This window comes from Syngnathus leptorhynchus, chromosome 2 (genome assembly GCF_054491065.1).
Source record: "Syngnathus leptorhynchus isolate UIUO chromosome 2, UIUO_Slep, whole genome shotgun sequence".
In the NCBI taxonomy this organism is placed as follows: domain Eukaryota; kingdom Metazoa; phylum Chordata; class Actinopteri; order Syngnathiformes; family Syngnathidae; genus Syngnathus; species Syngnathus leptorhynchus.
Genome location: NC_141196.1, coordinates 21,773,193 through 21,799,753, shown reverse-complemented (window position 1 = coordinate 21,799,753; position 26,561 = coordinate 21,773,193). Strand labels below are relative to the sequence as shown.

The 26,561-nt window shown below is 40.2% G+C and overlaps 1 protein-coding gene across 1 annotated transcript in view; it reads left to right on the top strand.

Moving 5' to 3' along the window:
* Positions 1-24,937, top strand: part of ablim3 (actin binding LIM protein family, member 3) — a 47,272-nt gene extending 22,335 nt beyond the window's left edge. The window contains exons 5-23 of the mRNA XM_085903955.1: positions 5,055-5,170; positions 8,036-8,162; positions 8,820-8,913; positions 13,426-13,513; positions 13,579-13,637; positions 13,738-13,809; positions 14,700-14,864; positions 15,350-15,379; positions 15,477-15,603; positions 15,792-15,887; positions 18,641-18,775; positions 18,900-18,970; positions 19,118-19,286; positions 22,760-22,789; positions 23,100-23,155; positions 23,314-23,380; positions 23,473-23,483; positions 23,585-23,665; positions 23,855-24,937. Coding sequence (XP_085760081.1) covers positions 5,055-5,170; positions 8,036-8,162; positions 8,820-8,913; positions 13,426-13,513; positions 13,579-13,637; positions 13,738-13,809; positions 14,700-14,864; positions 15,350-15,379; positions 15,477-15,603; positions 15,792-15,887; positions 18,641-18,775; positions 18,900-18,970; positions 19,118-19,286; positions 22,760-22,789; positions 23,100-23,155; positions 23,314-23,380; positions 23,473-23,483; positions 23,585-23,665; positions 23,855-23,968 — 1,708 coding nt within the window. The 3' untranslated portion in view covers positions 23,969-24,937. The remainder of the gene's footprint in view (positions 1-5,054; positions 5,171-8,035; positions 8,163-8,819; positions 8,914-13,425; positions 13,514-13,578; positions 13,638-13,737; positions 13,810-14,699; positions 14,865-15,349; positions 15,380-15,476; positions 15,604-15,791; positions 15,888-18,640; positions 18,776-18,899; positions 18,971-19,117; positions 19,287-22,759; positions 22,790-23,099; positions 23,156-23,313; positions 23,381-23,472; positions 23,484-23,584; positions 23,666-23,854) is intronic.
* Positions 24,938-26,561: the final 1,624 nt, after the last annotated feature.

The following is a 26,561-nucleotide window of genomic DNA, read 5'->3' as shown; positions in this document are numbered from 1 at the left end:
TTTTCCTTTCATTGAGTAAGCAGTATTGCCAGCAACCACTCAAATAGCCACACTGTCTCCTTCCTTCTTTGCAATATGGTATTATAAAATAGCTAAACGGGCCGGGGAAACCTGCTTCTATTTTGTCTCTTCTTCCTTGCTAGCGATGGTTGTGTGTGTGTGCGCGCCCTCCTCGCTACCTTGTGCCATTACTCCTCCCTTCGTATTGAAACTGCTGCCGGGTTTTGGCAGCAGAGTTGCTTTGAAGTTCGCCATAGCTGGTGATTGTCCCTTCCCCCTGAGAATTGTCTTGGCTTGTGCTGGATGAATTGTGTGTGCCATGCAGGTTGCGTCCACACCGCATTTATTTATTTTTGGTGCATGTGACTTTCTGCTCCTGTTGGACATGAGCCGCTGGTGGTGTGCGTATTGCATCTGGTGACTGTGGCCCCTGCATTCGGCTTTGCCCATTTGTGTCCGACAGTTCACTTTGCTATGGAGTGGTCCCCCTGTTGTGTTGACTGTGTTTCCCCTCGTGTGGTCACAGAGGCCAGATTAACTGCTGAGGTGGCTCGGGTCCGCCCTTGTTGGCGTGTACCAGTCTGGAGATCCGTATGTGGCATGTCTGTGCCACTGGAGGTTACCGATGTCATCTGTTCAGGTGTTAGGCCTCTATCCCACTGGTCAAAGCAGAAACTTTAGTATTGGTGCTTCTGCTATTGTGTCTGGTCTTTCCAAGAGCAGCGCTGAAGCATTTGCATGCTGGTTTGGAGGTCTATCTTGCGGGTGTTGTTTTTCCTTAAAAGCCATGTTAGATTGTTTATGGTTCAGTAATATCAGAATGTGGTTGTTCAAAGCATTGTTTCTTAATAATGACCAGGGGTGGGTGGCACGGTGTGCCACTGGTTAGCATGTCCGCCTAACAGTGCAGAGGTTGCGGGTTTGATTCCAGGTCCGGCCTTCCTGTGTGGAGTTTGTATGTTCTCCCCATGCCTGCATAGGTTTTCAATTTTCTCCCACATTCCAATAACATGGATGTTACAACCGCAATGCATTGTGGTCTATATTCAACTACTTTTCCAAGTGCATTGTGGGTAATCTTGAGTGCCCTACATTTATGCTCCCTGGGCATTCGGACACCCCAAAATGGCGTAACCCCTTACTGGTGCACTATATACTTGGGCAATAGTGTGTACATTCGGACACAGCCGTCAATGGAGCAGTCATGTCACTACATTTGGAGAACACTGGAAGAATCCATAGGGCGGATCTCGTTTTCCCTGCTGTCTGCTCTTTGTTACATTGCTTGCTGTGTTTTTCTTAGTCCTTTCTTTTCTGGATATTCTCCACCTTTTGATAGAGCAAGAATTATGCAGTAGTTACATTTTTTCAGATTTTTTTGTCTGCTAATTGTTATGTTGATGATTTTATTGTCTGCACCACATAATGGTGAAAATGAGACTATTACAGCAAAAAAAAAGTAAAACAGATGATATGAACCCAGGAAAAAGCCTAGATATTTGTATGATGTATATATTTTATAGATCCCAATAATGGTTACAGGGTTTCCTTCCATGCATTTTCTTTAGTGCTTGTCCTCATGAGTTGCGGGTGCGATGAAGTCACTCAAAGCTGACTCAGCAAGTGAGGCTTGGTAGAGCCTCGACTGGTCACCAGTCAAGTGCAAGACACATGCATGTCAATAAACAACAGCTCACACATTTTCATATCTACTATATGAACAGTACAGCTTTAAAAGTTGTCAATTGACCTAACAAGCATGTTTTTTTTTTCAGGTGTAGAGTAGCTGGAGAAATCCACACAGGCATGATGAGAAAATGCAAATTCAATTCAAGATGTTCCAACTGATATTTGAAACTAGATTTCGTGACAGAGACAGATGTGCTAGCCCCTGTGCAGAATTCTTTAGAAATAAAATGTATCAGTGTTGCAACGGATAAAGACAATGTCAAATAGTTTTAACATTTTGTCCCACCCTAACTTCCCTGCATTCTTCTTTCCAACCTCAATTCTGTCCCCTTAGTCGCGCTCTTCATTATTATGGTTATCATCTTTCTTCTCTTTATCATCATCCACATCACAACGCCCTTCTCTGTCATTCTACCGTGACCTGCCTTTGTGATTGTCATCATTTCCTCAGCTCTAATGAAATCAGAAAGCAGATTTCTGCGCTAAGGTTTTCATGGGGAATGATCAAAAGGGCAAGCTGCAAGTATAACCACAAATAGCTTCACTTCAGGGGCTAGTTAAAACATGCATTAAACATGTTAATATCGTAAAATGTTAAAGCATTGCTGACAAAGCAATTTACTGATGAGGCCAAGGTCAAATGTCATATCTGCACTCAATTTGACACACATATCAGCTTGTTACTTCCTACCATAAATAAAACACATTATTGTCATTTCACCCACCACAAGAAAAAGTGTCATTTTTGCCGCAGAGACAAAAATTTTTTTAAATGGCAAGGAAAAATCACTGTATAAATTACGATCGAGGAAGCTGGTTAGAGGTAGCTCCACTACCTTTTTACGACTGAATGGAATACTAACGAGGGAGTTTCCACCACAGGTAAAAGCCTCTATGCAAAGCATCCTAATGCGATTGTTTTGCAATTCAAAAGAGTGACTCCGTTCACATGCAGTCAATATTCGGGTTAAGGCCATTTTGGGTTTCTGAAAAAAATCTGAATAACCCGTTTAGATGCCTGAACAAACAGAAACTTGTGCATTTAAATATCCCGCACATCGACGACATGGCGCAATTTGGACGTCATTCCGTCGTATTACTCTCTACCATAACCAAAACACATCATATTCATGTCACTCACCACAAGAGTAAAGATGTCTGTTTTGCCCTCGCTCCAAAATTGTTCTTTTCTGCCGGATCTCCGGGCTCCGCCATAATTGTTTACATCTGCTTGTGTGAGTTGTGCACCAAACATTGGGACTCCTTCACACAAATATACTCTCAAAATACACAAACTGGGGTATTTTCACAGTAGACAAAAAAATCACTGCACTGAGGTTTGAGTCAAGGAACCTGTGCAAACACTTCCCGCACTGCAAAGACCAAGATTCCTTTGAATTCTATAGCTATCAATACAAATCCCCCAATTTCAATGAAGTTGTGGTATTGTGTTAAATCTAAATATCAACAGAGTAAATTGTTTTTCAAATCTTTTTCAACCTACTGTATTTTCAATTGAATACAGTACCAGCCACCAAAGAAGTGTGACCCATTGAATTCTGAGGATTCCTGCAAAACCGAATTGTGGAATTTTCCAGAGGAATGTGAATTAGATTGAAATCCATTTGGAAAATATTGCACATTTTTAATCTAAAATTAACTTCATATTGATCCAGATGTTATAGTGATCGTCGCCAGTGACGTACATGCGGCTCATCTACAGGTTACTTCGAAGGAGCTTGTGTTTAGTTCATTCACTTTTTAATACATCCGATACAAGCAGTCCAATCAGAAAACTGTGCTCATGACTGAACGCTTAAGAGATGGTGATGAGTGAGTGTTGATCAGGTTGACAATCAAGGTAATTCCCTCTGGGCACACACGCAATCAAATGCAAAACATAAAAATCAACAACACATGGGCCATTATCACGATGATTTCACCTTCAAGAAGTGCTAGACCGTAGTACAGCCTCTGGAGCGTGCAGGACAAAAGATTCTTAAGTCACCAGGACATTTATCAAGGGTCGCTCTCATTTCAAGGTCTTTCCATCCAGAGTGTGTGCATTTCATGTGTCGATGGAAAAATCTGCACGGTTGAAAAGTGTGGAACAGCACACTTTTACCGCACATTGGAGGACATACCCTTATTGAGTCTTACAACAAGAAAAGATGCTGTAACACAATGATAAATGCCACTGACTCGCGTTTTTTGGAATGTGTTACAGTAACCAAATTCAAAGTGATTGGATATTTGCAAAAAACAATCATGTTATTTTTTATTTTTTTTATTTTACACAATTTAACAATTTCATAGAAATTGGGATTTGTAGTTTAAATCAGCCGTGGTAAGCAGAAAAAAAGTGTGTGCTCTATTAATGGCAGGGTACGTTGGGAACAGTTGCACCAAACAGAAACAAGGGCTGACACAGACTGTTTTACATACTCAGTTCCTGAACCTAGGCAGAGGGAACAAATCTGCCTCAGGGTCTACAGTAGACACAATGTGTGCTGCTCCTCTGCTGGTGACTCCAGGGTCTTAATGCCATTTTCAGGTCTTAGCGGGGTAGTAAATAAGATCATGCTGTATATTAAAAGTAATTTTAAATATATATCCATCCATCTTTTGTACCGCCTATCCCCACGGGGGTCGCAGGTGTGCTGGAGCCTATCCCAGCAGTCATCCGGCAGTAGGCGGGGGACACCCTGAATTGGTTGCCAGCCAATAGCAGGGCACACAAGGACGAACAACCATTCACACTCATACTTTTGAATTTAATTTATCATTATGATAATCTTTGATATATTTTCAAAAGCACACACACACACACATATATTTATATATATATGCGGCACAGTGGAGCACTGGTTAGTCCACCTCACAGTTCATAGGGTTGTCTATGTGAAGCCCTGTGAGACTGCTTGTGATTTAGGGCTATACAAATAAACTTGACTTGACTTAGGGTTTTAGACACCCACACCCACGCGCCCGCGCACGCACACAGGCACACACCGTAATTTATATATAGCGTAATTTCTGGACTATAAACCGCTACTTTTTGCACAGATTTTGAAGCTTATAGTCCAGTGCGGTTTATCTATGGGGTTTTCATGATTTTTATGACATTGTAAGAGGGTTTGTTTTGGTAATGCAGGTAATAGAAAAGAGTCTGGTGTAGCTTTTATATGAACAAAACAGGATTTTCCCCAAATTTTAGCTGATGCATCTTATATTCAAGTGGATGGATATATCTCACTAAATTTCTGACAGCAATTTTTGCTATCTCTGGGTATATTCTCAGCACTTGAACCACAATTATGTACTTATTACTGGTTCTAATTCTCTTCCGGTTTTCACTTCCACAGCAAACCCTTTCCCATCGGAGACAGAGTGACATTCAGTGGAAAGGACTGTGTGTGCCAGCAATGCTCTCACTCACTGGCCAAGCCAAATGAACCTATCAAAATCCACGGGCCAAGCCGTAAGTCCAACATCTGCCTCGCTTTCTCCCTTCTGTTTGAGCTACTTGACGCAGACTCTAATTTAATGTGTCCATTACCCCACATTTAGCTAATCAAGTTTCTGTTCAATCATTGTGCCCACTAAGAATGATGCATTTTAGCACACTCATCAGTCATTTGCATTCATGCCGATGCATTAATGTGCAGGTTCCCATACAGGGATTAAAACTAGTTGTAAATTAACTCACATTTTAATCCAGGATGTACCGTAATAAACCAAATTGCAATAACTACATTAACCATCTTGTGTGAAGTGTGTGAAGGGTGTGAAGGGTGTGTGTGGTTCTGCAACAGACAAAAATACAGCACGTGAGTCAACGCTCAACTTCTGACGTCACACAACACTAGTAGATGGCACACATAACTAACTGCGTGTAACAGTTCCGTTATACTAAATAACCATAAATCAAATACTCTCGGCAACACACCAAACATAAGTCATTGATCGAGACAACAAAATACACTTACTGGCAACCGTTAGTCGCCGTACCGCTGCGTAACGGCCACTCGTACGATGCAAAGAAAACTTAAAGGAGCGCGCCGAAGCTATCAATCAAACGGTAGTAGTAACAATAAAATGTATATACTCACTTTGTGTCAAAGACGCACACAATCACAGCAACACAGTCGATACCAGCAACTTTTAACTTACCGCTGCGCACAAGCTCCAACAATCGAGATAAACTGAGGTAACTCGCACGAGATTTAAGGCGTGGTGACGTAACTGTCCAACATTACAACATCAACATAGGAACTTTCTAACACTTTCTCCATTTTCTGTTATCTCTTCTCTTATTTTCTTTTATTTTCTTTCTTACCGCTATTTTTTATTTTTCATGCTACCGTTATTTTTATTCGTGACAGGGGTTTGCTTTGGCCTGGGGAATTAAGTTCAGCATTCGCTTTAAAGATATCTGGCGCCATCTAGCATTGTGAATGGGTATAATGTCTAGACCCCGAATGTAAGATGACACCCACTTTTTCAGTCTTGTTTCAATGCAAAAAACACCGTCTTATATTCGGGCCAATACGGTATTGGAATGGCTTTCCAGAGAATGGATTAGACTACCCTAGACTAGTCCTACTCTTCTCTTACTAGTTAAACATTCTGCCATCTCAAAGAAAGACTAGATCTTTTCCAGGTTTAAATTAAGAACTCTGGCTAAGGGAAGGTTTACTTCAGAGTAAAAGATGAAAAGGCGATACAGTGAAGCAATGGTTAGGGGTTAGATTACGGCTCAGGCCTTTCTGTATGGAGTTAACTTGTTCCCCTCGTGCCTGCGTGGGTTTTCACACTGTGAATTGGTTGTCAGCCAATTGCAGGGCACACATAGACAACCAAGTTAAGTCAAGTCTCTGAGTTGACAGCTCTGCCATTCATTTCACTCAAGTTTCCAAAACATGCAGCCACAAATTCACAACTGCACAACTACTACAAAGTTGATCATTGTCCGAAAGTCCAATATCAGAAAACCACTTTGGTTCAGATCGAGTGGGGCGGTGGGGTTTGGGGGTGCGGGTGGGGGGGTGGGGCTGTTTCTCCCAATCACCCCTATCTAGGTTTCACTGTCATTTTCTACATGAGCATTGAGGTAACCCAGCAGAATAATGGAGTCCTCAGAAGGAACACATAGTCTACCTCATTGGTGGAAAAATGTTGGAAAATTAAAGCTATGACAACAAACCACAACTGTAGTGATTTAAAGGAAATAATTAATTTGGTACGTAAAACGCTGACGAATGCTCACTGACTCTGGAGTAACAAAAGATGGTGGAGCAGGACTAAGCTATTGTTCTCCCGGGCTTGCTTCATTCATGAGTACAAAATCCCAATGGCTCCCAAGATGCGTTTTCATCACCCTGTCAGAGTGTGTGATGGTGCTCAGAGGGCAACCTCTAAATGTAATCCTCTGTTTTTTTAGGCAGCCTGAAGCAAGAAGCAAATGTATCATGACTCAGTAGAAAAACATTTAACAATGAGAAATAAAGTCATGGCTTTATTGACCCAGCACCATCACCACTGAATGACAGTTTCAATATAGTATTTACCAGAAGCAAACACACTGACGCTGCAGCAGTTTTTCACAGTCAAGTGCAGTTTGTCGTCGCTGACAGTTTGCAGAGTGAAGCGGTCCCTTTGTTAGTGGGCATACTTCTCCAAGGGCCGGTTGATCATGTCTAAGAAGATACCCCGAAGCCAAGTCTTTTACCTAATGGAAACAAGTCATTATTTCCCAAGTACTGTAGTGTGATACTTGGGAGCCACAAATCATGTGAACCCTCATGATCTAAATAGTCCTGTTAGTGATGTGAAATACAGTTGTTAATTGCTGGTGGAGATAGCATGCAGGACCTTTGGCTCATTTTCTTCTTACTTTCAATCATGTCACAGTTTTACAATTGTGAGAAGAAACAGCATTAGCTCAGCTCAGCATTATACCGCATTTGCACAGCTATGGATAAGGTGGGCTTCAGCAGATTGGTAGACAAGTAAACAAGAATGCCCAAGTGGGGTATGCACACACACACACCAAAATTCAACATTGAAATCTGAGAGGTAACATAGGACAAGGAAAAATGCTCTTATTTGCAGTGTACACACATAAACTGAAATCTCCACTAAGTGTCCACCAGGGCTGAACAATTAATTGAAATCAAATTGACATTAATGACATCATCCTTTTATAGCGTCACGTTCGCCCTTCACACCCCGCCACCGAATACCTTTTAGGGGCACATAACCTATTTTCTTCATTTTGTTCTGCTGCTCAATTCCCACTCCCTATCTCTCCCTCCTCTGTGTTGTTCTTGCTCTTTTTCTCCAGACTGTGCTGGATGTAGAGCAGAGATCAAGCAAGGTCAGTCTCTCCTGGCACTGGAGAAGCAGTGGCACGTCAGCTGCTTCAGATGTCAAACATGCAACATGGTCCTCACCGGAGAGTACATCAGCAAGTGAGCATGCAAAGATAAACAGAAACCAAAATACTGTGGAGTGAGTCTCAAAGTTGAAACCCCTTACAATCATAAAGTCTCCAAGAATCCAATACTAATTAACTCTTGGCAAGTGATTTTTGTAAACAGAAGGATGCAAAAAAACTGAAATGTTGGAGATCTTCAATTGAAGTTGGATTATTATTGATTTTGTCTTAGTGCTGCCTGTCACATAAGTGCGAGCAGAAGTATGCTAAAAAAAATTAAAAGTGTGAGATCTTCAATTAAAGTTGGATTATTATTGAATATTTTATTTCCACACTTGTATACCAATTAAAATAATACACGTAACATTGCATATACTTAGGAAGAAAGGTTTTAGTTTTTTCAGGTCCCCCCCTTGCCCTCCTCGGAGTTACGATCAGTGAATGTCATTAATATTTATCAACTCTGGGAATGTGACATGACTTGGTTTTATAATGGCAACATATCAACTCAAACAAGATACAAACAACAGATTCCTGCTTTCATAATTATCTAAAAACATGTCAAAACAGCAAACTGGACAAATCCAAGATCCAGGAAGAAATTGAGTTTGACTATGATGATTCCTCTCTGGTGTCCATTCCTCTTTCAGACATGAAACTACTTACAGTTTTTTTGTGTTCTCGGTTCTAGGGATGGAGTGCCATACTGCGAGGCGGACTACCATTCCCAGTATGGGGTGAAATGTGAGGGCTGCAGCAGATACATAAGTGGAAGGGTTCTGGAGGTGAGACTCAAGAACACTTTCAGAAGTGACACAATGCTAACTGAGTTTTAGCTGGGAGGGTGTGCACAGTAATTAAGAAACATTCAAATAGGAGATGACTGTGCTAACTGAGAATAATCAGCCTTATCACAATTGAGCAGTCACATTTTATCCCCGGCTCTGTTTAAGCCCCGCTGTGCTCGGGGAACGTGCGACTTACGATTAGACTATGATAAACATTTTGACATGCTCAACCAAAAAAATTCATCTGCATTCGTCAAGCTTAGTCCACTCTATTTAGGGATTTAAGGGTTTAAAGTCGGTCATGGGGTTTTGGTGTACTATAAAACTATGTTTGACCAAAACCTGTGGTAGAGTTTTAAACTTTTTAACCATTTAAAATTTTTGTTTTACGTTATTTAGTGCCATTACAGACACAAAACATACTGGAATTCTGTTCTCGTGATAGTGGTAGTTTTTCCCACGACAAAAAAAAAATCTATGCAGAAAGGTGGAATCCAGATTTAATTCAAGATAATCTTTCTAGATGCAGAGAATGCAATAAAATAGTCACTGCAACTTTTAGTCTCCCTGGTCACTATCAACATTTTGTCAATTTAAGTGTATCCCATGTGCTATTCCTTTTGGTTGGATTTAATTCTCGGCTGTCTCTCTGTGGTATTGTGGCTTTCCTCTTGAGACTCCAAAAACATGCAAATCAGGTTATTTGAAGACTCAATTGTGCATAGATCAAAGTCAAAATCTGGTTTATTGTCAATTTCTTCATATGCCAAGACACACATCCACAAAACATCCAAGAAAACAACACAAAAAGTAAAAACAAGAAGGCACATACAATGAATAAACAAGAGCGATGAAGAAATAATAAATAAATAAATAAATAAATAAATAAATACATAAATACATAAATACATAAATAAATAAGAGGAGCAAAAATGTATGTAAATGTAACTGCTGCCATCCACTCCCCTCAAAATAGCTTTCAAATGATTTGATCTGCGATTGACTGACGTCCAGTTCATAGTATACCCTTCCTCTCGCCCAAAGTCAGCTGGGATAGACACAAATTTCCTGCAACTGTAATGAGAGTACTATAGACAAGTACAATAGAAAATAGATGGATGAATTAAAGTTGCATTGTTTTCAGTGCATGTATCTATATTGTTTTATTGTTTTTTCTTTAATCATGATAATACAGATATGCGTGATCATTTATTATAATTGATACTTTTTTACCTTGCATTCCTTTCCTCAGTGGATGCATGAATACAAGTACCCTTATAAATTTGAAACATTAAACATACTGTCCATGTGCTTTGTGTAGTTATGTGGTTCAAAAAATATTTAAACTCATTATATATAGTCGTATTGAATTCAAATATTTTTATTTGTTTTCAAATATTATACATTTTTGGTATTACATACACTAGTCTTAATACATTGGAAAACTGTTTTTGTGGGTTTTTCCTTCAGCACTTAAAACTATTATTATTTTCTATTGTGCCATAAGTGCTGTATTGTTACATTATCCTTGTTTTTGTCAAAATATCTCACAAACACCACATCAAAAGAAAGACGGGACTAAAGAAACAGAAAGTTGATTGTTTGAAAAGTAAAACATTTAGAAAGACTGAATTTTGGTAGAAATCGACATAGAATAGGGGCAGAAAGGTTTAAAAAAAAAACACAAGGCCAGAGCAAATGGACTTGAAATGTTGAATGGAACATTTATGAGAGCATTTGGATTGGAACTAATGAAAGAGATTAGCAGAGATTGATTAAATACCTTTGGAAGGTTTTATGACATTAGGATGAAGCGCACGCACAGGCGCAGACACACACACACATGCACGCACACACTTGCACACACCCACGCGCACGCACACGTGCACACACACAAACACACACACACACACACACACACACACACACACACACACACACACACACACACACACACACACACACACACACACACACACACACACACCCGTGTCTTCCTATCCCTGAGCTCTTTTGCTCATCAGAACGTTTGGTGTAAAGTGCTTTGTGCCTCTCTTGAGTTATTTATAGACACAGAGACATGTCAGTCTTTATCTCTAAGTCCCTCCCTCTCACCCTCTGTCTCATTCCTGCTTATACTATGTATGTCTCATTCAAGGAACGCTCCTGTGCACGCAAATTGTTTTCACCAGTCTGAGTTTGATGCTCCATTCATGGGCTTATTATGTAGAACGCATTTAACTTAATCTTATATATCGTATCTCACTGGAGGTCATCAGTGATATTTGTCCATTTACTAGACAACTTATCCTTATCAAGGTTGTACGAAGTTGGAACATATGCCATCTAACTTCAGTCAAAGGGCAGACTACACCTTGAAATCATTTTCAGTCACTCACAGGTCACATAAAGAGACGGACAAGACTACCATTCACATTCACATTCACACTGCTAATGAGCAGAAAGTACAAACCGAACCACAAGACTCCTCTGCCTGAAGGTGAAATTGAAGTCCAAGTTTGAAGCAAAAATAAGTGTGTTGTCAAAATGCATAGCATTTAATCTCAATACTAAATTTAGAACAGCCTCTTAATGCCTCAGGTTTCAGCTGTTGTGCAAATACTGTAGCATATGACCAAAGACATTAACTCTCTGTTCTTGGAAATCAGGAGACAGAAATGCATCCCTCTTGACTTTTTCTTCAGAGTAACATGATTAACATGACATTAGACAATTTCCTGCACATCATAGAGAAAATTTTTAGTTAAAGACAGCAGAAGTATCTGCAGATGCATGTATTCAAAGTCGATGCTCGTATTAACATGCATGCAATAGCCTATATGAGATCTGCGTCAATGCATTAAGATAAACAGCTCAGGTCTCTGCGGCACACACCATACAGTACATGTTGGCAGTGTGTCTATAAATAACAATTCCCTGACGGTGTGTCAGAAAGGTAGAGTTGATGGTTTGGGGGCACGCCTCAGACATCAACTATGTACACTGAGGTATGTGTGACGGTGAGAACTGCATTCAGGACGAGACTGAATTAAATGGAGTGGTGTTTGTATAGGTGCGTTGCCACCACGTGCATGGTGACATTTTTCTTTCCGTATTTATGACACACTTGTGCGCGCACGCATACAAACATGCACAGTGCATTGTCCACATTCGCTTCTGCACATTTGCTCATTTTCACGTTGCCTGACTCACATTCTCTAATTTTGGCAGGGAGGAGAAGAAGAATGAGCGTGCATGTTATTCCAACAAGAAGGCAATATTAAGATGATGTCTCATGATGTCTCAAGAACTATGAAGCCATTGTGATCATGTGTTAAACAGATGACACATCTAAAGCAGGATTGCACTGGAGAAATATTTGAAAAACAAAACATAGTTACATTTTTTCTGCTAAACGTTTTTTCTGCCAAACTAAAATCCTCATGCTGATTTCAAAATTGTTAGTTTTTTTTCTAGCACGTTATGTTCTCTACATCTTAACGTACAGATTATCAAAATTCCACTGATAAGCTGTAGTAAGACGGTAGTTAATTATGATTGGACTCATCAACAGCTACGTGGCAACTTATCACTGTAGAGACAGTTCAGTGAGAGTCTGTGCAGCTCCCAATGGGGCAGCACTATCAATTCCTGCCAACATAGTAGGAATTAAGATTTGTGTTGTCTTTTCTATTAACTTTGTAAGTATGGGTATGCCTTTGTAAATTATATTTCTTTTCATGCTGTTATGTTTTATAAACATACATACACATGTATTTCATATTTACTCAGGAAACAGGGATCTTATAGCTCAAAATATGACATGATAGAGAAAAACAAAGACCAAAAATTAGTTTAAAACACCTGTCAGATTTAACTCAACAAAAATTGTCTTCCCAGTGTTATTTAGGCATTTATCAACAGTTCCCAGTTGTCCTAATAAAAGATGTCCGGCATTATTCTGCTAAAACAACAAGCACAATAATAGATACATGATGACAACACACCTAACTTCCACTTGTAACACTTAAGTGCTTGTGAAGATTTTATTTCACCATAAGCTGCTGAACCTTTTCACTTTCACTTCAGATCGTGTATGTGGTTCAAGCATCAGACAAATCGCCAAATGCAAATACTCCCACACCATGTACTGTACACAACTTGTCAAACAAATTCGTATTTGCAGCTTGTCAGAAGCTAACATTCATAGCACCGCTAGCTAAGGAAAGTAAGTCTGTGCTCATGCTAACTTTGGTGGTCATCTTAATATTTGGCTTCAAGTAACAATGTGCGTAGTTTTGTGGCTTGTTTGATAATGGCAGGCATATTTTCAGAACAGGGTAGATAAATTATGTTTAATTTGATACTTGATGGGTGGATGGATTCCCCCCACCCAGACACTCAACTATTTGTGTGCATTAAGGAGTCAAGTCTCCATAACATGCCTCCTTTGAGATGGTGTTTATGGTTAAATCTGTTGTGAATGTTTGTTCTTCTCTTCTCTTTCAGGCTGGAGGGAAGCACTACCATCCAACTTGTGCCCGCTGTGCTCGCTGTAACATGATGTTCAAAGAGGGAGAGGAAATGTATCTGACAGGTGAGACGTGATGCAAATCCTATTCATCTGTCCATATTCACCTTTGTCCTTCACTCTAACTTCAGGATGCGAGGTGTGGCACCCATTATGCAAGCAAGCAGCAAGAGCAGAGCGGAGGCTCAGGGTGAGATTGAAAGTCTTGAAATTTTAATTGGTTGGGTTAAAAATTAAATCGTGGGTTTCTCAATAATATGTACTTTGTTTGGTTTGTCGCTACCTCACAGCACAGACGCTTGTCGGAGACCTCCATCTCTCCTCCAGGCTCTTCCATTGGTTCTCCTAATAGAGTTATTTGTGTAAGTAGCCAATTGTCTTTGCATCTTTTAGACCCCCTTGCTTTCACCAGCACATCGAGATGACTTAAATAAGAACACAAAAGCACTAAAGGACTATCCGTGAAAAGAGTGTTTGACACTAACCCAAGGGCTGCTGCTCAGTCCCATGGCCTGTTCACTTTCTTTGCTCATTCATCTGCATCTCCTCTGCGGAGTATTTCAGCTCACCATTTTTGTACGAGCTCTTGATGCACCAATTGGCCATTTTCCTAAACTAATGGTTATTGTATTTGTATAGGCAAAATATTAGACACAAAGTTTGATTGCAGAATATTGTGGCTTGTCAGACATACAGTAAGTTGTTCATGCTATTTCGTATACTTAGGACTCAATAAAGTCACCCAAGTAGTCAGCAGTGATGACTGTTTTCCAGAATTCCATTTCTATAGTGTATGTGTTATGGCATTCTGCATGGCGAAGTGCTGAGTGTTGCTGTGTGTTGTCAGTGTGCGCAAGCGGGTCCTGCGTGCAAGTGGGGGTCTCAATCCATTCTGCTCGGCCACACTTGCCTCTCATCTCTTAATCAATGACCTTTGTGGTTAAGGTGATGGATGAGGGACAAATGCAGTGTAAGCGCACTTGGCTTCCATGATGTTTCCTCTCCCCCTCCCGCACTCTAGCTGTCTTTCTTCCTGAAGGTCAACAACTCCTCAAAGCCTTCAGATGCATGCACACACATTGGTGTGCAATTAAACAGGTGCTTGCACAGGCTTTCATGCATCTGCTTTGAGTTCTCTGTTGCTGCATGTTCTGTTTGCCATCACTCATGGACTTCATATTTCTGGGTGTCGTTCATGTGGTTGCTGTTGTGTCTGTGTTGGTGGTTGTATGTGTGTTTGTCCTCTCTCCAGGCCAGATTGGCGAATGAGTTCCTAGATTATAAGGACCTAGCTGCCCTCCCAAAGATCAAGGCCATATATGAAGTCCAGCATCCAGACCTCATATGCTCCTCATACCAGCCCTACCAGAGATACACCTCTGATGACAGGCTAGACTTGACTTACAGCTATGGGGAGGTACAACTGCTACACACTCCAGGCCAAATGTGGCACTGGTCTGTAATTTAAGGAGAAACTTTAAGTTTTTCCACACGAGGAAAAATGCTTGTGGGTTGCACATCTCACATTGCATTTTTATTGGGGTTTTATGAAATGGAATACTTTACATGATTAAATCAAACAACTGCAACTTGTAATATGGCCACTTAAACATGTATTCAAATAGAATTCACTGTCCTGTTTATCCAACGTCTCCAATTTGAATTTGTGTTATTTCAAATGAATACAAACCTCCCTGATCGTAGCTCTTTATAAAGTCATCAAATTCACCCTGTTTAAAAGTATGCATCTCATCTTGGCTACAAAAGCTGCTTTGTTCTGATTGATGGAAGCCTGCCAAGGGGCAGCACAACTGTACATACTTAATCTGTATTGATTATTTTGATCTTGTGATAAGATGTTTGGACTTAAAAATAACATGTCTGCCTTCTTTGATTTTGCAGTCACTTGGGACACTTTCTCCCTATTCTCAGGTGGGCATTCCTCTTTGCACTGTTACAGGAAGACCATTTAAGAGCTTTCTCAACCACTTCTGTGTTTTTATTTTATCATGTCATCTCATGTGTCAAGGACTACAACTGCGTGGACATGAAGCAGAGGCGATGCTCCAGTCCAGGTTACATTGACTCCCCAACCTACACTCGTCAAGGCATGTCACCCATTACGCCTCGGTCGCCTCAGCACTTCGCTTACCCTGGTGAGCATTTAAAAATCGATACTTAAGTCAATGTGAATGCAAATGCGCTAATATGTGTGTGTATATGTATATAAATAAACATGTGGAATTTACTAGCTGACTTTTGAAACTGCTAAATGAGTGTCATTTTTCATTTCCCCTCATGGACCCCCTCATATTCATCAATGCTTTGGTATGATTGACTATAGGATCCGAGAGTGGCAGGAGCTCACCATACTACGGCCAAGAGGGACGGTCCAACACACCAACCCTCATCCAGCCCCCAAAACATTTTCATGTACCTGGTAGGACTCGTCACTACTTCATCACACGAGCCACTAATCACTCGGAGGAACAACATCAGGTTCCTCGGAACTGACGGGATGTGAATAATATGTAAAAGGAGTCTTGTTATACAAAAGAGAATCCCTTTTGGTCTATCCTCTCATGCACCATACTTGACCTGATTTAATCATGCTTCGCAACCTCTCCCCGTTTCTTCATCCCATTGTTCTAATAGCAAGTCACGACCTCTAGCCTTTCCTCTTTTATGCCACTGCGTTTCAATTTCCCATCTCCTCTTTCTCTCCTCAGCCACAGGGGAGCCCAACATCTACAAGAAGCCTCCCATCTATAAGAGAACGGGTACAGTGCAGTTAGCCCCGCCTTAGCCTGCCTGTCCTCCTGTCAGTGTAGTCATGCTGTGCTTTGACAACCATGTTGATGTCTTTCAACAGACCTTTAGGACCAACTATGGATTAGTATTGACATTCTAGTTATTGTTATCTCAACTACAGCAATCTAAAAACAAAACATAGCTTGCAAATGCTAACAGCAATTTGACTTCCTTCATATATGAGTGGTGAGACTTGATTTACGGGTGCGTTTTTGCCACAGGCCTTGGAGAAAGTCAACTCTGCTCAGCCAACACGTTCCAATGTGTGGGGAAACACAAATAACTTTTAGTATTTATTGTAAAGTATAAAATCACGATAGAGATTATTATGATTCAACCTAGACTGTTGACCACTATTGGGCATAAATCCACCGGAAGCTGTTGTATTCTCAAGATGCTACTGTCTTACAAATTCAACTTGACCAGAATGTTCTACTAGAAATACTCACTATCAACAGCTATATTACATTAGCACAGTGTTTTAGCAAGTGGCCTTGTCGTTAGTTCCGTGTTTGTGCATGTTGGCTTTCATGGTCACTTTGTGAATTTTGTCAACTTGTGTACCAACACTTCTGTCCGTAAAAAGGATGCTAATTACATCACAGGCTGTAATCTGTTTTTGCACTAATCCGATTTTTCAAACCATGAAATATCTACGTAACCTAACATAAAGAAATATGATGTGAGACCAAATCCCCAAGATTTGCATGGTTTTGGATTACAAGCCCGTTATGTATTACTTAACAAACATGTTTATTTGATTTCATATCAGTCAGTTTTCTGAGAACTTGAGCCACTTATAGCCTACGGAAATATCTTGATAAAATGTCCCACAGTGTCCCACAGGGGTGCTCCAGTAACATTTCCCTTTTCTTTCCACCTCTTTTTTCTTGCATCCAATCACACTTTTTTTCCCACTACCCTCCACATCCTGCTCCATTTAACCCGGTGACCTTGCCACTGTAAGTAATCTCCCTTGTACTTGCTGTTTCACTCAATCGGTCCATGGATTATATTCATGTCTGTCTCTCTTCTTGTTTTGGGAGCTCCATGTCAGCACAGTACAGCCGACACAACTTTACTGTGAACATACTTGTGTACTTGTGAATGTGGCGTCAGGCAAGTGGAAAGTGTGTGTCCCGAAGATGACGATGCTAGTGTCATGCATTGTGTGGATTGGAATTCAATGCATCATGGATCAGGGCCGGCCGGCATGGTTACTGGCCCACAGTGATGGGGCGATCCATCTGACATTACGCTGCATGTCAACCTCATTGACTTCCATTGACTGTGCTTTTGTGCGGAGTGGCATCAATGTGATTGCTTCACACTCATGAAATGACTGCCTGCCTCAGGCTGGGCCAGTATCGGACTCAGGTTAAAGAAGCTTATTTTCTTGCTGTTGGCTCAAACATTGATCTCCCCGAAAAATGACGTAGGGAAGTGAATGTGGCTGTGAAGGACAATTATTAACGGTTTTCTTTCCAAAAAATCTCCTCTCATCTCATGTTCCTGTGTTGAGGAATTTGCTGAAATACAAATCTAAACTTAAAAGCCCAAGCAGCCAAATTCAATTTCCATTTCATTGTTTACATGTACATTTCAAGTCTCACTTTGGCAGGTACCTGATTGACATTTGAAACACAAACCTGGTTTGGATCTAAACATATGTGTGCCTGTGACTTTATGGTGTAACAGAATTAAAAGGAAACAAAATTTAGAACCTAAATGTTGCCTCAGAGCTCATTGCAGCACTTAATTAAGAACCTTTTGTGCAACTCAGATTTGTTTAACCTACTGTCTCGTTTAAAAAGGCAACTTTTGGACGTGAGCTGTTGCTTTCTTAGGTTGGCCACCATCTAAAACAGCACACAGCTACATTTATTTTGTGTTTCACTGCTGCCCCTGTCTTAAGGAGCCATCTACAGGCCTTGGCAAGTCACTCCTCAGGCAGGCGTGAATGTGAGAACAGATAATGCCACGTAATGCTTTTGTCACAAGTGCTGGAACTATTTTTGCAAGCCATACACGCACACACATACAAGCTGAAATTAATTTTCTGGTACGAATCGGAGCATAATTAAATTTGTAGAAATCCTATTCATCTCAGCAAAAACACTGTGACACATCTATTTTCATTCTGTTTTTATGGCTGCAGCCCCATTTCTCAGCTGGTATTTGAATATTTAAAGTGGCAATAGCAGACGTAAGCAAATTTCAGATGACTAATATGGGCACGGCAAATTTACTAATTCAGAGAGACTGCTATTGAAACATTTGACAGACCAGATTGTCCGGTTTGATCGGTCTATGATCAGGTACACAGTATGTTTTTTTTATTTGCTTTCCCTTTCTCTCCCAAATGCCTCTCTTTTTCCACAGACAATCATTTGAACACAGCAACCAAAAGTAGGACCAGCGAGGATATCCTGAGATCTTCAAGCCTGTCCACCTACTCCCCTGAGTCATACCCCCAGTCCGAGTGTGACTACTACCCATACAGCAGCTCCCCCAGGGGTATGGAAGACACATTTCACTCCATATGGTTTACTGCCTCCTCTGGGCTCAAGTCATCAGAGTATGCTTGAGTTTATTTTCACTCATAAGGCAATGTCTTGTATCTATCTGTGTTGCCGCTCAGCCTATCGGGTACCAAGGAGAAGGTACTCAACAGGAGGAGATGAAGAGAGTTGGAGTCACAATCTTCAAAGAGTAAGAGCGTCATTATTCGCTTCCCCCTTTACTTCAACATAGTGTCAGAAACAGCATAAATTATGCATCTTTTAGGCAACGGTACCTAAACCATCCCCTTTGTTTGTTCCTCTTGCACTACTTGTGTTCTGCACGTCAAATATTCAGATTGGGAGTGGCATAGGAAGGATGATCTTAAAGGAGGAGATGAAAGCCAGATCTGGTTCCTATGACAACGACCCCTGGGGCAGTGCAAGGAATTCTCGTAGCGGGAGCAAGGAAACCCTCAACACTCCAGGCTATGGTTCCACGGCTTACAACAACACTATCAATGGATGTAAGCAAGCACCTTGCTCCCCTCATGCACCCACTTCCCATATGGCGTGACAGGTTCCAGAATGTACCAGTACCAAGTGTCCGTCTCATCCTACCTCCAGCTTTGAGGTTGTACTAAACTATAAAATATAGGACAAGTAGAATTAGCAGGATTACACAAAAAAAATCTATTTTAATCTAATCTATTTTTAATAAAATCTAATTTAATCTCCAATATCATTATTTGGAGCTGGGGTGTAGATACAGGTCAGCACTGAGTTTGTGGTTTACTGGGGGGGGGGGGGGGTTGCTGTTCATCATTCACAGACAGAACTCAACTGAAAACACTACCGTGGGCCCACCTTCCCCCACAATGCATTGCACAGGAAATTAACAATCTGCCTCTCTCTCCAAAAAAAAAAAAAAGATTCACAGAACATTTGAAGTGGACCGTTTTGAACCATAAAACAAAAGGTTACTTCAGTAAAACCAGAAATTACAGTAACCATGAGTCTTCATCTAAAGCTTTGAGAAGCATGAGTGGTGAAGCTCCCTTTTTTTGTCAGGCAATCTGCCACCTGAGATTTAGCCACTGACCAACAGACCTGTTTTATTTAGTTGGCCTATAAGAGCTTGTTAACATTATTTATCTATTACTTAACACTAACATACTTTAACTTTATTCAACCTAGACTGGTGCCCACGTATAAGAAGACCTTCATGTCTGATAAACACCACAAGACCTATCCTGTCTAATAACTACAGCAGGACCTTTCCACTCTGTACTGTAGTGCTGTTCTCATACTTTCAGAACATTCTACCTCGGTGAAAGCTCTCCTGGCTGCATGTAATGCTGATATTTGCTGACCTACTTTAGTGCTCAGAGTATTTCCCTCCAAAGCAGGTAGTTTATCAACTAATACAGAAGAGAGATTAAGGTTTTGACCAAAAACAAGCTGGTGTGCGCTGTTACACATTGATCAAACTTTGTCTCGATATTGAGGTTTTCTACCAGTGTGGATCCGTTTTGGTGCTCCAGGGATACTTATCCAAGAATGAATGAAAAAGTTGACTTTCTCTGATGGCCTGATTGAACCGTGTGAAGTGGTCAATGATGTGGAGGTACCATACATCAAGTTCCAGCTCATGAAGATCCATTGCCACAGTCTCATTGTACTCGGACGGTAGGAGCAACCCAACTGGTGGCTTGGGTTTAGTCCGACTGTATCTTTGGTATATTTCACAGTTTTTAGTAATCTACTGTAGGATGACAGAATAGTCCTGATCAGTATTTCCAGAGCTTTGGATGAGCTTCTGCAAAGGCATAGCCAAATTGCTTATGTAGTTTCAGAGGAACTTTCCTCTTTTTCTTGGACATGTCTGCAGTTACAACCAGGACATCATCATTTTTCTTGGACATGTCTGCAGTTACAACCAGGACATCATCATTTTTATAGTTTTCTCCAAAATGTACATCTCTAATGTCCACACAATAGTGACCAGAACCGGTGATCTCAAGAGGCACCTGTTGCTTGAACATGCCGACTTTATTATTCTCTATGGTTAACACAGTTCCAGCTTTTTTAAGGGACATTTTGCTCTAAAAAGCAATATCAACTGGGACCACTTCAGTTTAAATGTGATATTTTGTTTGCACCTGTTGTGCTGGAATTTTCACTTTTCTCTTGGAATACACAACCTGACCGTCTCCAAATCTGAATGGTTGAGAGCTTAAGAGTCTGTATCAGTTTCTTCATTTGGCTCTTACTTAGATTCTTCACATCGTTGTCCAGCCACCTTTGGTCACAGACAGTGCGTGTACATGCAGTTTCAATGATCATCACGCCAAACAGCCAACCATTCCAGGGTGTTCCGATTCACATTCTCTGAGGACATGCTCGATGGTCTGGGCGCCCTCTCCACCAAGTTATCAGTAAGCCGAGGGTTTATCCTTTTACCAGCCACAAGATCGCAACCGGTTGGACTGTCCTGGCGTGCGATGTTAGGATTGGTCTCCTTACGGATTAACAGGGTCACGACGAGAACGTTCCTAACTTGACCTCAGTTTCAATGATAACAGATCCCAAAGACTCTGTTAGAAAGATTTCTGAGTGTCACTTTAGTGACAGGGTTGTTACACTCGTCCACATTCTTATCTTCAGTCAACTTTACTTCGTTTTTGCGCTGAGGACAGTTTTTAGCCCAGTGGTACGTGCTCTGACACATCTGGTGTGCCTACCGTACTTATTGAGTGGATTGGTGCCTAGTTCTGGCTGCTGTCTGGGTGGGATTGCTCTGAGACGATAAAGCCATTGCTCCGCTTGAAACGCCCTGACGGTCTTTGCTTTGTGAAAAACGCAGCATCTTGACTTTGTTCCTATTGCATGTTCCACTTCCTGTCTTCCCTCCAAAAATCCTTTTGAATAGACTTCATGGGTGCAAATGTGAGCTTCTTACACACGGCCAAAGCTAGCTCTCTGGCTTTCTCCTTCAGGCACACCGTGTCCAGAAGCTTGAAAGCGAGCACCGCGTTAGGTAGCGTTATGTTGTACTTCTTCTATATCTTTGCTCAAAGTCAATGATATGGTCAGGTAGCGTCAGGTCACGTTATGTTGTACTTCTTTGATATCTTTGCTCAAAGTCAATAATGTTGTCCTCCATGGACACCCCAGTATCTTTAGCTACTGAGTCGAAATACGAGTAGGCTTCATAAGGACGGTCTTTTTCTTCTCTCAAAAACACTGCATCTTCTTTTGTCAGCAAAGTTCCCATACCATAGTCCTTATTCAGGTCTTCTGAAAATTAAAGTGAAATTGACTTGAAATTAAAGTGAGAAAAGATCGGTATCTGTAATATGGTGTATCATTTCTTTAAAATAAATAACTTGAAATATCTGTTTGGCGGTATGTATAAATTGGTTTACATTGTGACAGAAAACGTTTTCCATATTGCCCAGCAATATTTGAATCTCTTTTTTGTAGCTCTTGACATTCACATTGTAGCTTGTCTTCATCCGCTTTCCCTTTATCCCCACCAAAGTGCTTCTTTTCACTTGCATGCACCATCGCTTTCGTCATCTCCCTTCTCGTCCTCCTCCGACTTCTTCCTCGCCCCAGACGTGGCGTTTCTACATGCTACTATTCTTCATCACTCTGCGTATTCATGCATCCATTCATGTGTATATGAAACCCACTCATTCCCCTGTGCACAGCTGGTGTTGCATAGCCTGGTTTATTTATGAGCTGTAAGATCTCTCATTAAAGCTCTTTCTCAAATGGGAGGGGACAGCACTCTGTTGGTTCTCGCTCTTGATTCCTGTTTGATTCCTCTCCTTACTGGGCCTTTTTCTTCCATATCGTGCCTGTGATGCTGTGTGATCCTCCCAAGCTTTAATAAAAATAAAACATTTCATTACTGTGTAAATTTGAGTTCTTTTTTTTTTTATTTGTGCAGTTAAGAAGTACTTATAATCTTCTCATTGTTTGCTTCTCACAGCTCCCCGATCCCAGTACAGCACTGATAGTGGTGAGTAGATTGGTTTAATTAGCAACATAAACACACAGCAATTGTGCAAATTTCACATTCATTTGAATAGCAACATTTTTAAAATATAACATTGTCATGGAGAAATGTTGGCATTTCAGATAACTCTACTGTACTGTACTACAGGCACCCTCAAATATTTGTTGCTAGTGAGCGCCGTCTTGTGGCAGTAGTTTGTCACTGATGTTATATTTCCATAACATGTCTTGAGCAGGACTGATGTGTCAAACCTGGGAAAATGAATGATATTGTACCACTGTAATTCTTTTAAATGTTCATGTTTTTATTTTAGATTTTGTTTGCAAGTCTGCCTCACTTCCCGGTTATGGACGCAATGGCATACAACGGGTGAGACACATTTTCCTGAAAATATGCAAAATTTGATCGCCTTGAAAAAATATTCCAAAAAGTAATCCCATTCGAACTGTCTCACATTTTTTTACTTGAGCGTATTTTGTTTTTATGACTTGATGAACTGATCCTGTTTTACTCGAAATCACCTGCAGCCTCAAAGTGCCGATTACTACCAGTACCAGTACGACAGTAGTAATGAACTCAACTGGGGAAGCAGAGGTATATGGAAAGATCTTTTAAGCATGTGAATCTTTTTTTGAATCAAGCACTATCAATTGCACTAACTTAACTATCTTTTATTTGGATTACAGCGGAATACAAGGTAAGCTCTTTACACTTAATTCTATTGAGATATTTTGAATTATTCAAATGGTAATGAAGATGAGACATCTGATTTTTAGGCCCGTTTGAATTCCCTTGTAGATTTATCCCTACGAAGCGCTTATTGTCACCACCAGAGGGAGAAACAGGCTTCCCAGAGATGTCGAGAGATCCAGACTGGAGGTAAATTGTACTCTTCCTTCTAAAAAAAGAATATATCCTAAGGAAATAATAGTATAATAAGAAGAAGAATAAACAGTCAGCATTGGACTTTGCACTAACTCAAGTGTTGCTCGCCCAGATCGAAGAAATTTTACCTGAGAAATTAAAACAGGCGGTACATGTTAAAGGGGTTTTCCTTCTTTGTCCCAGCGTCACCTCTCCCCAGAAGAGTTTGTCCAAGTGTTCGGCATGAGCATCGAGGATTTCGACAGGTTGGCCTTATGGAAGAGGAACGAGCTAAAGAAACAGGCCCGACTCTTTTAATCGTGTGTGAATGTCCGTCAAATACTGCCATACATTTAGAGAGGAACTGATAAACTGCGGAGATTCCTGCACCATTCACTGCCATGGCTGAGAACCTGTTCTAGAGCTTGTCAAGCAACCAACCAAATTGTGGGCACACCAGCACAGACTTGTGTGGTTCAGAGACGTATTCACACAAGCAGTGCTTGTGTGATCATGTGCTGGAGTAAGATGAAAGCAATACAGACTTGGAAGTGTAGATGCCATCTTGTACTTTTCTTTATTGTGAAGGACTGAGGTAGGCATTTCTGCCCCCCCCCCCCAAAAAAAAGAGAGCTGCCCAACTTTGACACCATGAGAAGAATTTTGGCTTTGCCTTATTTGTTATGCTTTTTACATATACTTTATGAGTGTGCAGCACCAGCAATCTGAATAAGTAGAATGTAGTTGAAATATAAAATTTTTGTCACTTTATTCGTAAAAATGATACATAATGATAATGAATGAGAGCTTAAATGTTTGCTTTGTGTTGTGTTTTTTTTTGTTTGCATTATTATCACTTCTTCCCCGATTATGCACTCTTACTCAAAATACTGTGTTCCTTTATACTGACTATCAATAAGAAACAAGCAACTGAAAGTACAGTGCTTCTAAACCTATTTGACTTACAGTAAATATGAAAAAAACAGTGTGCAAATGCAGATTAGCAGTACACAAGAATTCATTGTTACACCATTTAAAATGAATGACAATGCTTTTACTGTGCTTGAGAACATTTGAGTATGTGCAATACACTTCACTGATCACAAGACAAGCCACAGACCCAATGTTATCTTTCTGTTTGTTTTGTAGTTCATTGCAATAAAGAGTTGTGCACAGCTGTCATCCAAACAACATCCAAAATGATTATCCAATGATTTTGTAGCTATACAGGGGTTATGATGAGTAATGAAAAAACTGCTTTGCAACGAAGTGCTCGTATTGCTTAAAATCCAGGGTTAACAACCTTTTTCATTTGCACACTATTATTTTGAATTTTGCCATTCAAATTAAACTTATAATTCCCTATCCCTCTCTTTGTGTAGAATGTAATTTGACATCAATACAAACAGTTACAAACACCATCTCAGCCTCAGTAATATTATTACAGCTACCAAGTTTACATTGTTAACTGTTTAATCTATGTTAAATATGCATTAAATATTGTTGTCGTTGTTTAAGTAATTGGTTGATAGTTTACAATTAAGTTAATTTGAAATAATGCAATTCTAAAATGACCATGACTTTCACTACACTTATTAGGTACCTTTTTCCACCGATAACTTTCTTATTGATAATCAATGAGTTGTTTGATTGATCAATGTATCTGCACCTCTACATTAAATAATTGCTTCATCAATTTATTGTGAAAAATAAAAATCTAAATGTTTTTAAATTAATTTTCTATTATTATTATTATTATTATTATTATTATTATTATTATTATTATTATTCATTAGTTTATTATTAGAACAAACTATTTTACATACACATAAAAAAAAAAAAAAAAATTTAAAACATCTACAAATGTCCGGACCTATCTGTTCAATCGAGAAACATTTTATATTTATATTTCTTTTTAAAGTGAGTATGCTTTATCTCGTGGGGAAATCTGATTAAACCTGGAGCCAATCTTTGATCAACATACTCATTTGAGTTGACACATGCTAGGACTGAAGGGTGCACAAAGTGGTGTACATCGAGGTCACTGTAGAAAGAAGGTCGGTACAGAATCAGTAACTGAAGCATCCACATAAGACACCTAAGTATATCTGAGTACAAATTATTTATTTATTTATTTTTATTTTTAAGTGGGTGTGTCCTGCCTGACAAATCCACCCCCCCCCCCCCCCCCCCACACACACACACACACCACCACCACCGCCACAAGTGAACATAAAAACAAGAAAAACTCTGGTGTTGAAACAGCCAACAATACGTCTGTCTAACCGGCTTGTCTGTTTTCTTGGAGGAGCAGAGCTGCCCCCTGCACTGCAAAACATTATTACTGGACTCAGGGCGGCCCACCTACCCCTTCTATGTAAGCTTTGTCTTTGTGAGGTGCAGCATTCTTTGCATTTTACATGTGACGTTAAGCCTTACCCAGAGGGTGTTGTCATTTGGGGGCCCAAGGCAAACCCAGTCACGGGGGCTTTCACATCCGTGGACTGCAATGATTTTCTAATTTTCCTTCAACATGCCCAAAATTGACAGGTCCCAAAATTTCTACATTTTCCTCATTAAAAGACCCGCAGGAATTTCAACCATAAATTCACCATCATTCCCAATGGTACATTTAACATTTTATTTTTGACGTCAATGTGCTGAAAAGGTGACAGAAAACATGTCGCAGACTTCTCCCATAATGTTTTACGGTTCAAGATATTTTTTCTCAATTTCATGTTCCAAAATGAGAAATTGTTTGCTGTGTGCATGTTAGTTGTTAAGAATGTTTGTTTTACCTTTCTTATTTTATCTTGTTTGTTAGAAACACATTGTTTTGTTAAACTTGCACGACAGCTGAAATAGGTGTGTTGATTGATGCACTCCGGTGGATGATGCTTACCAAAAATTA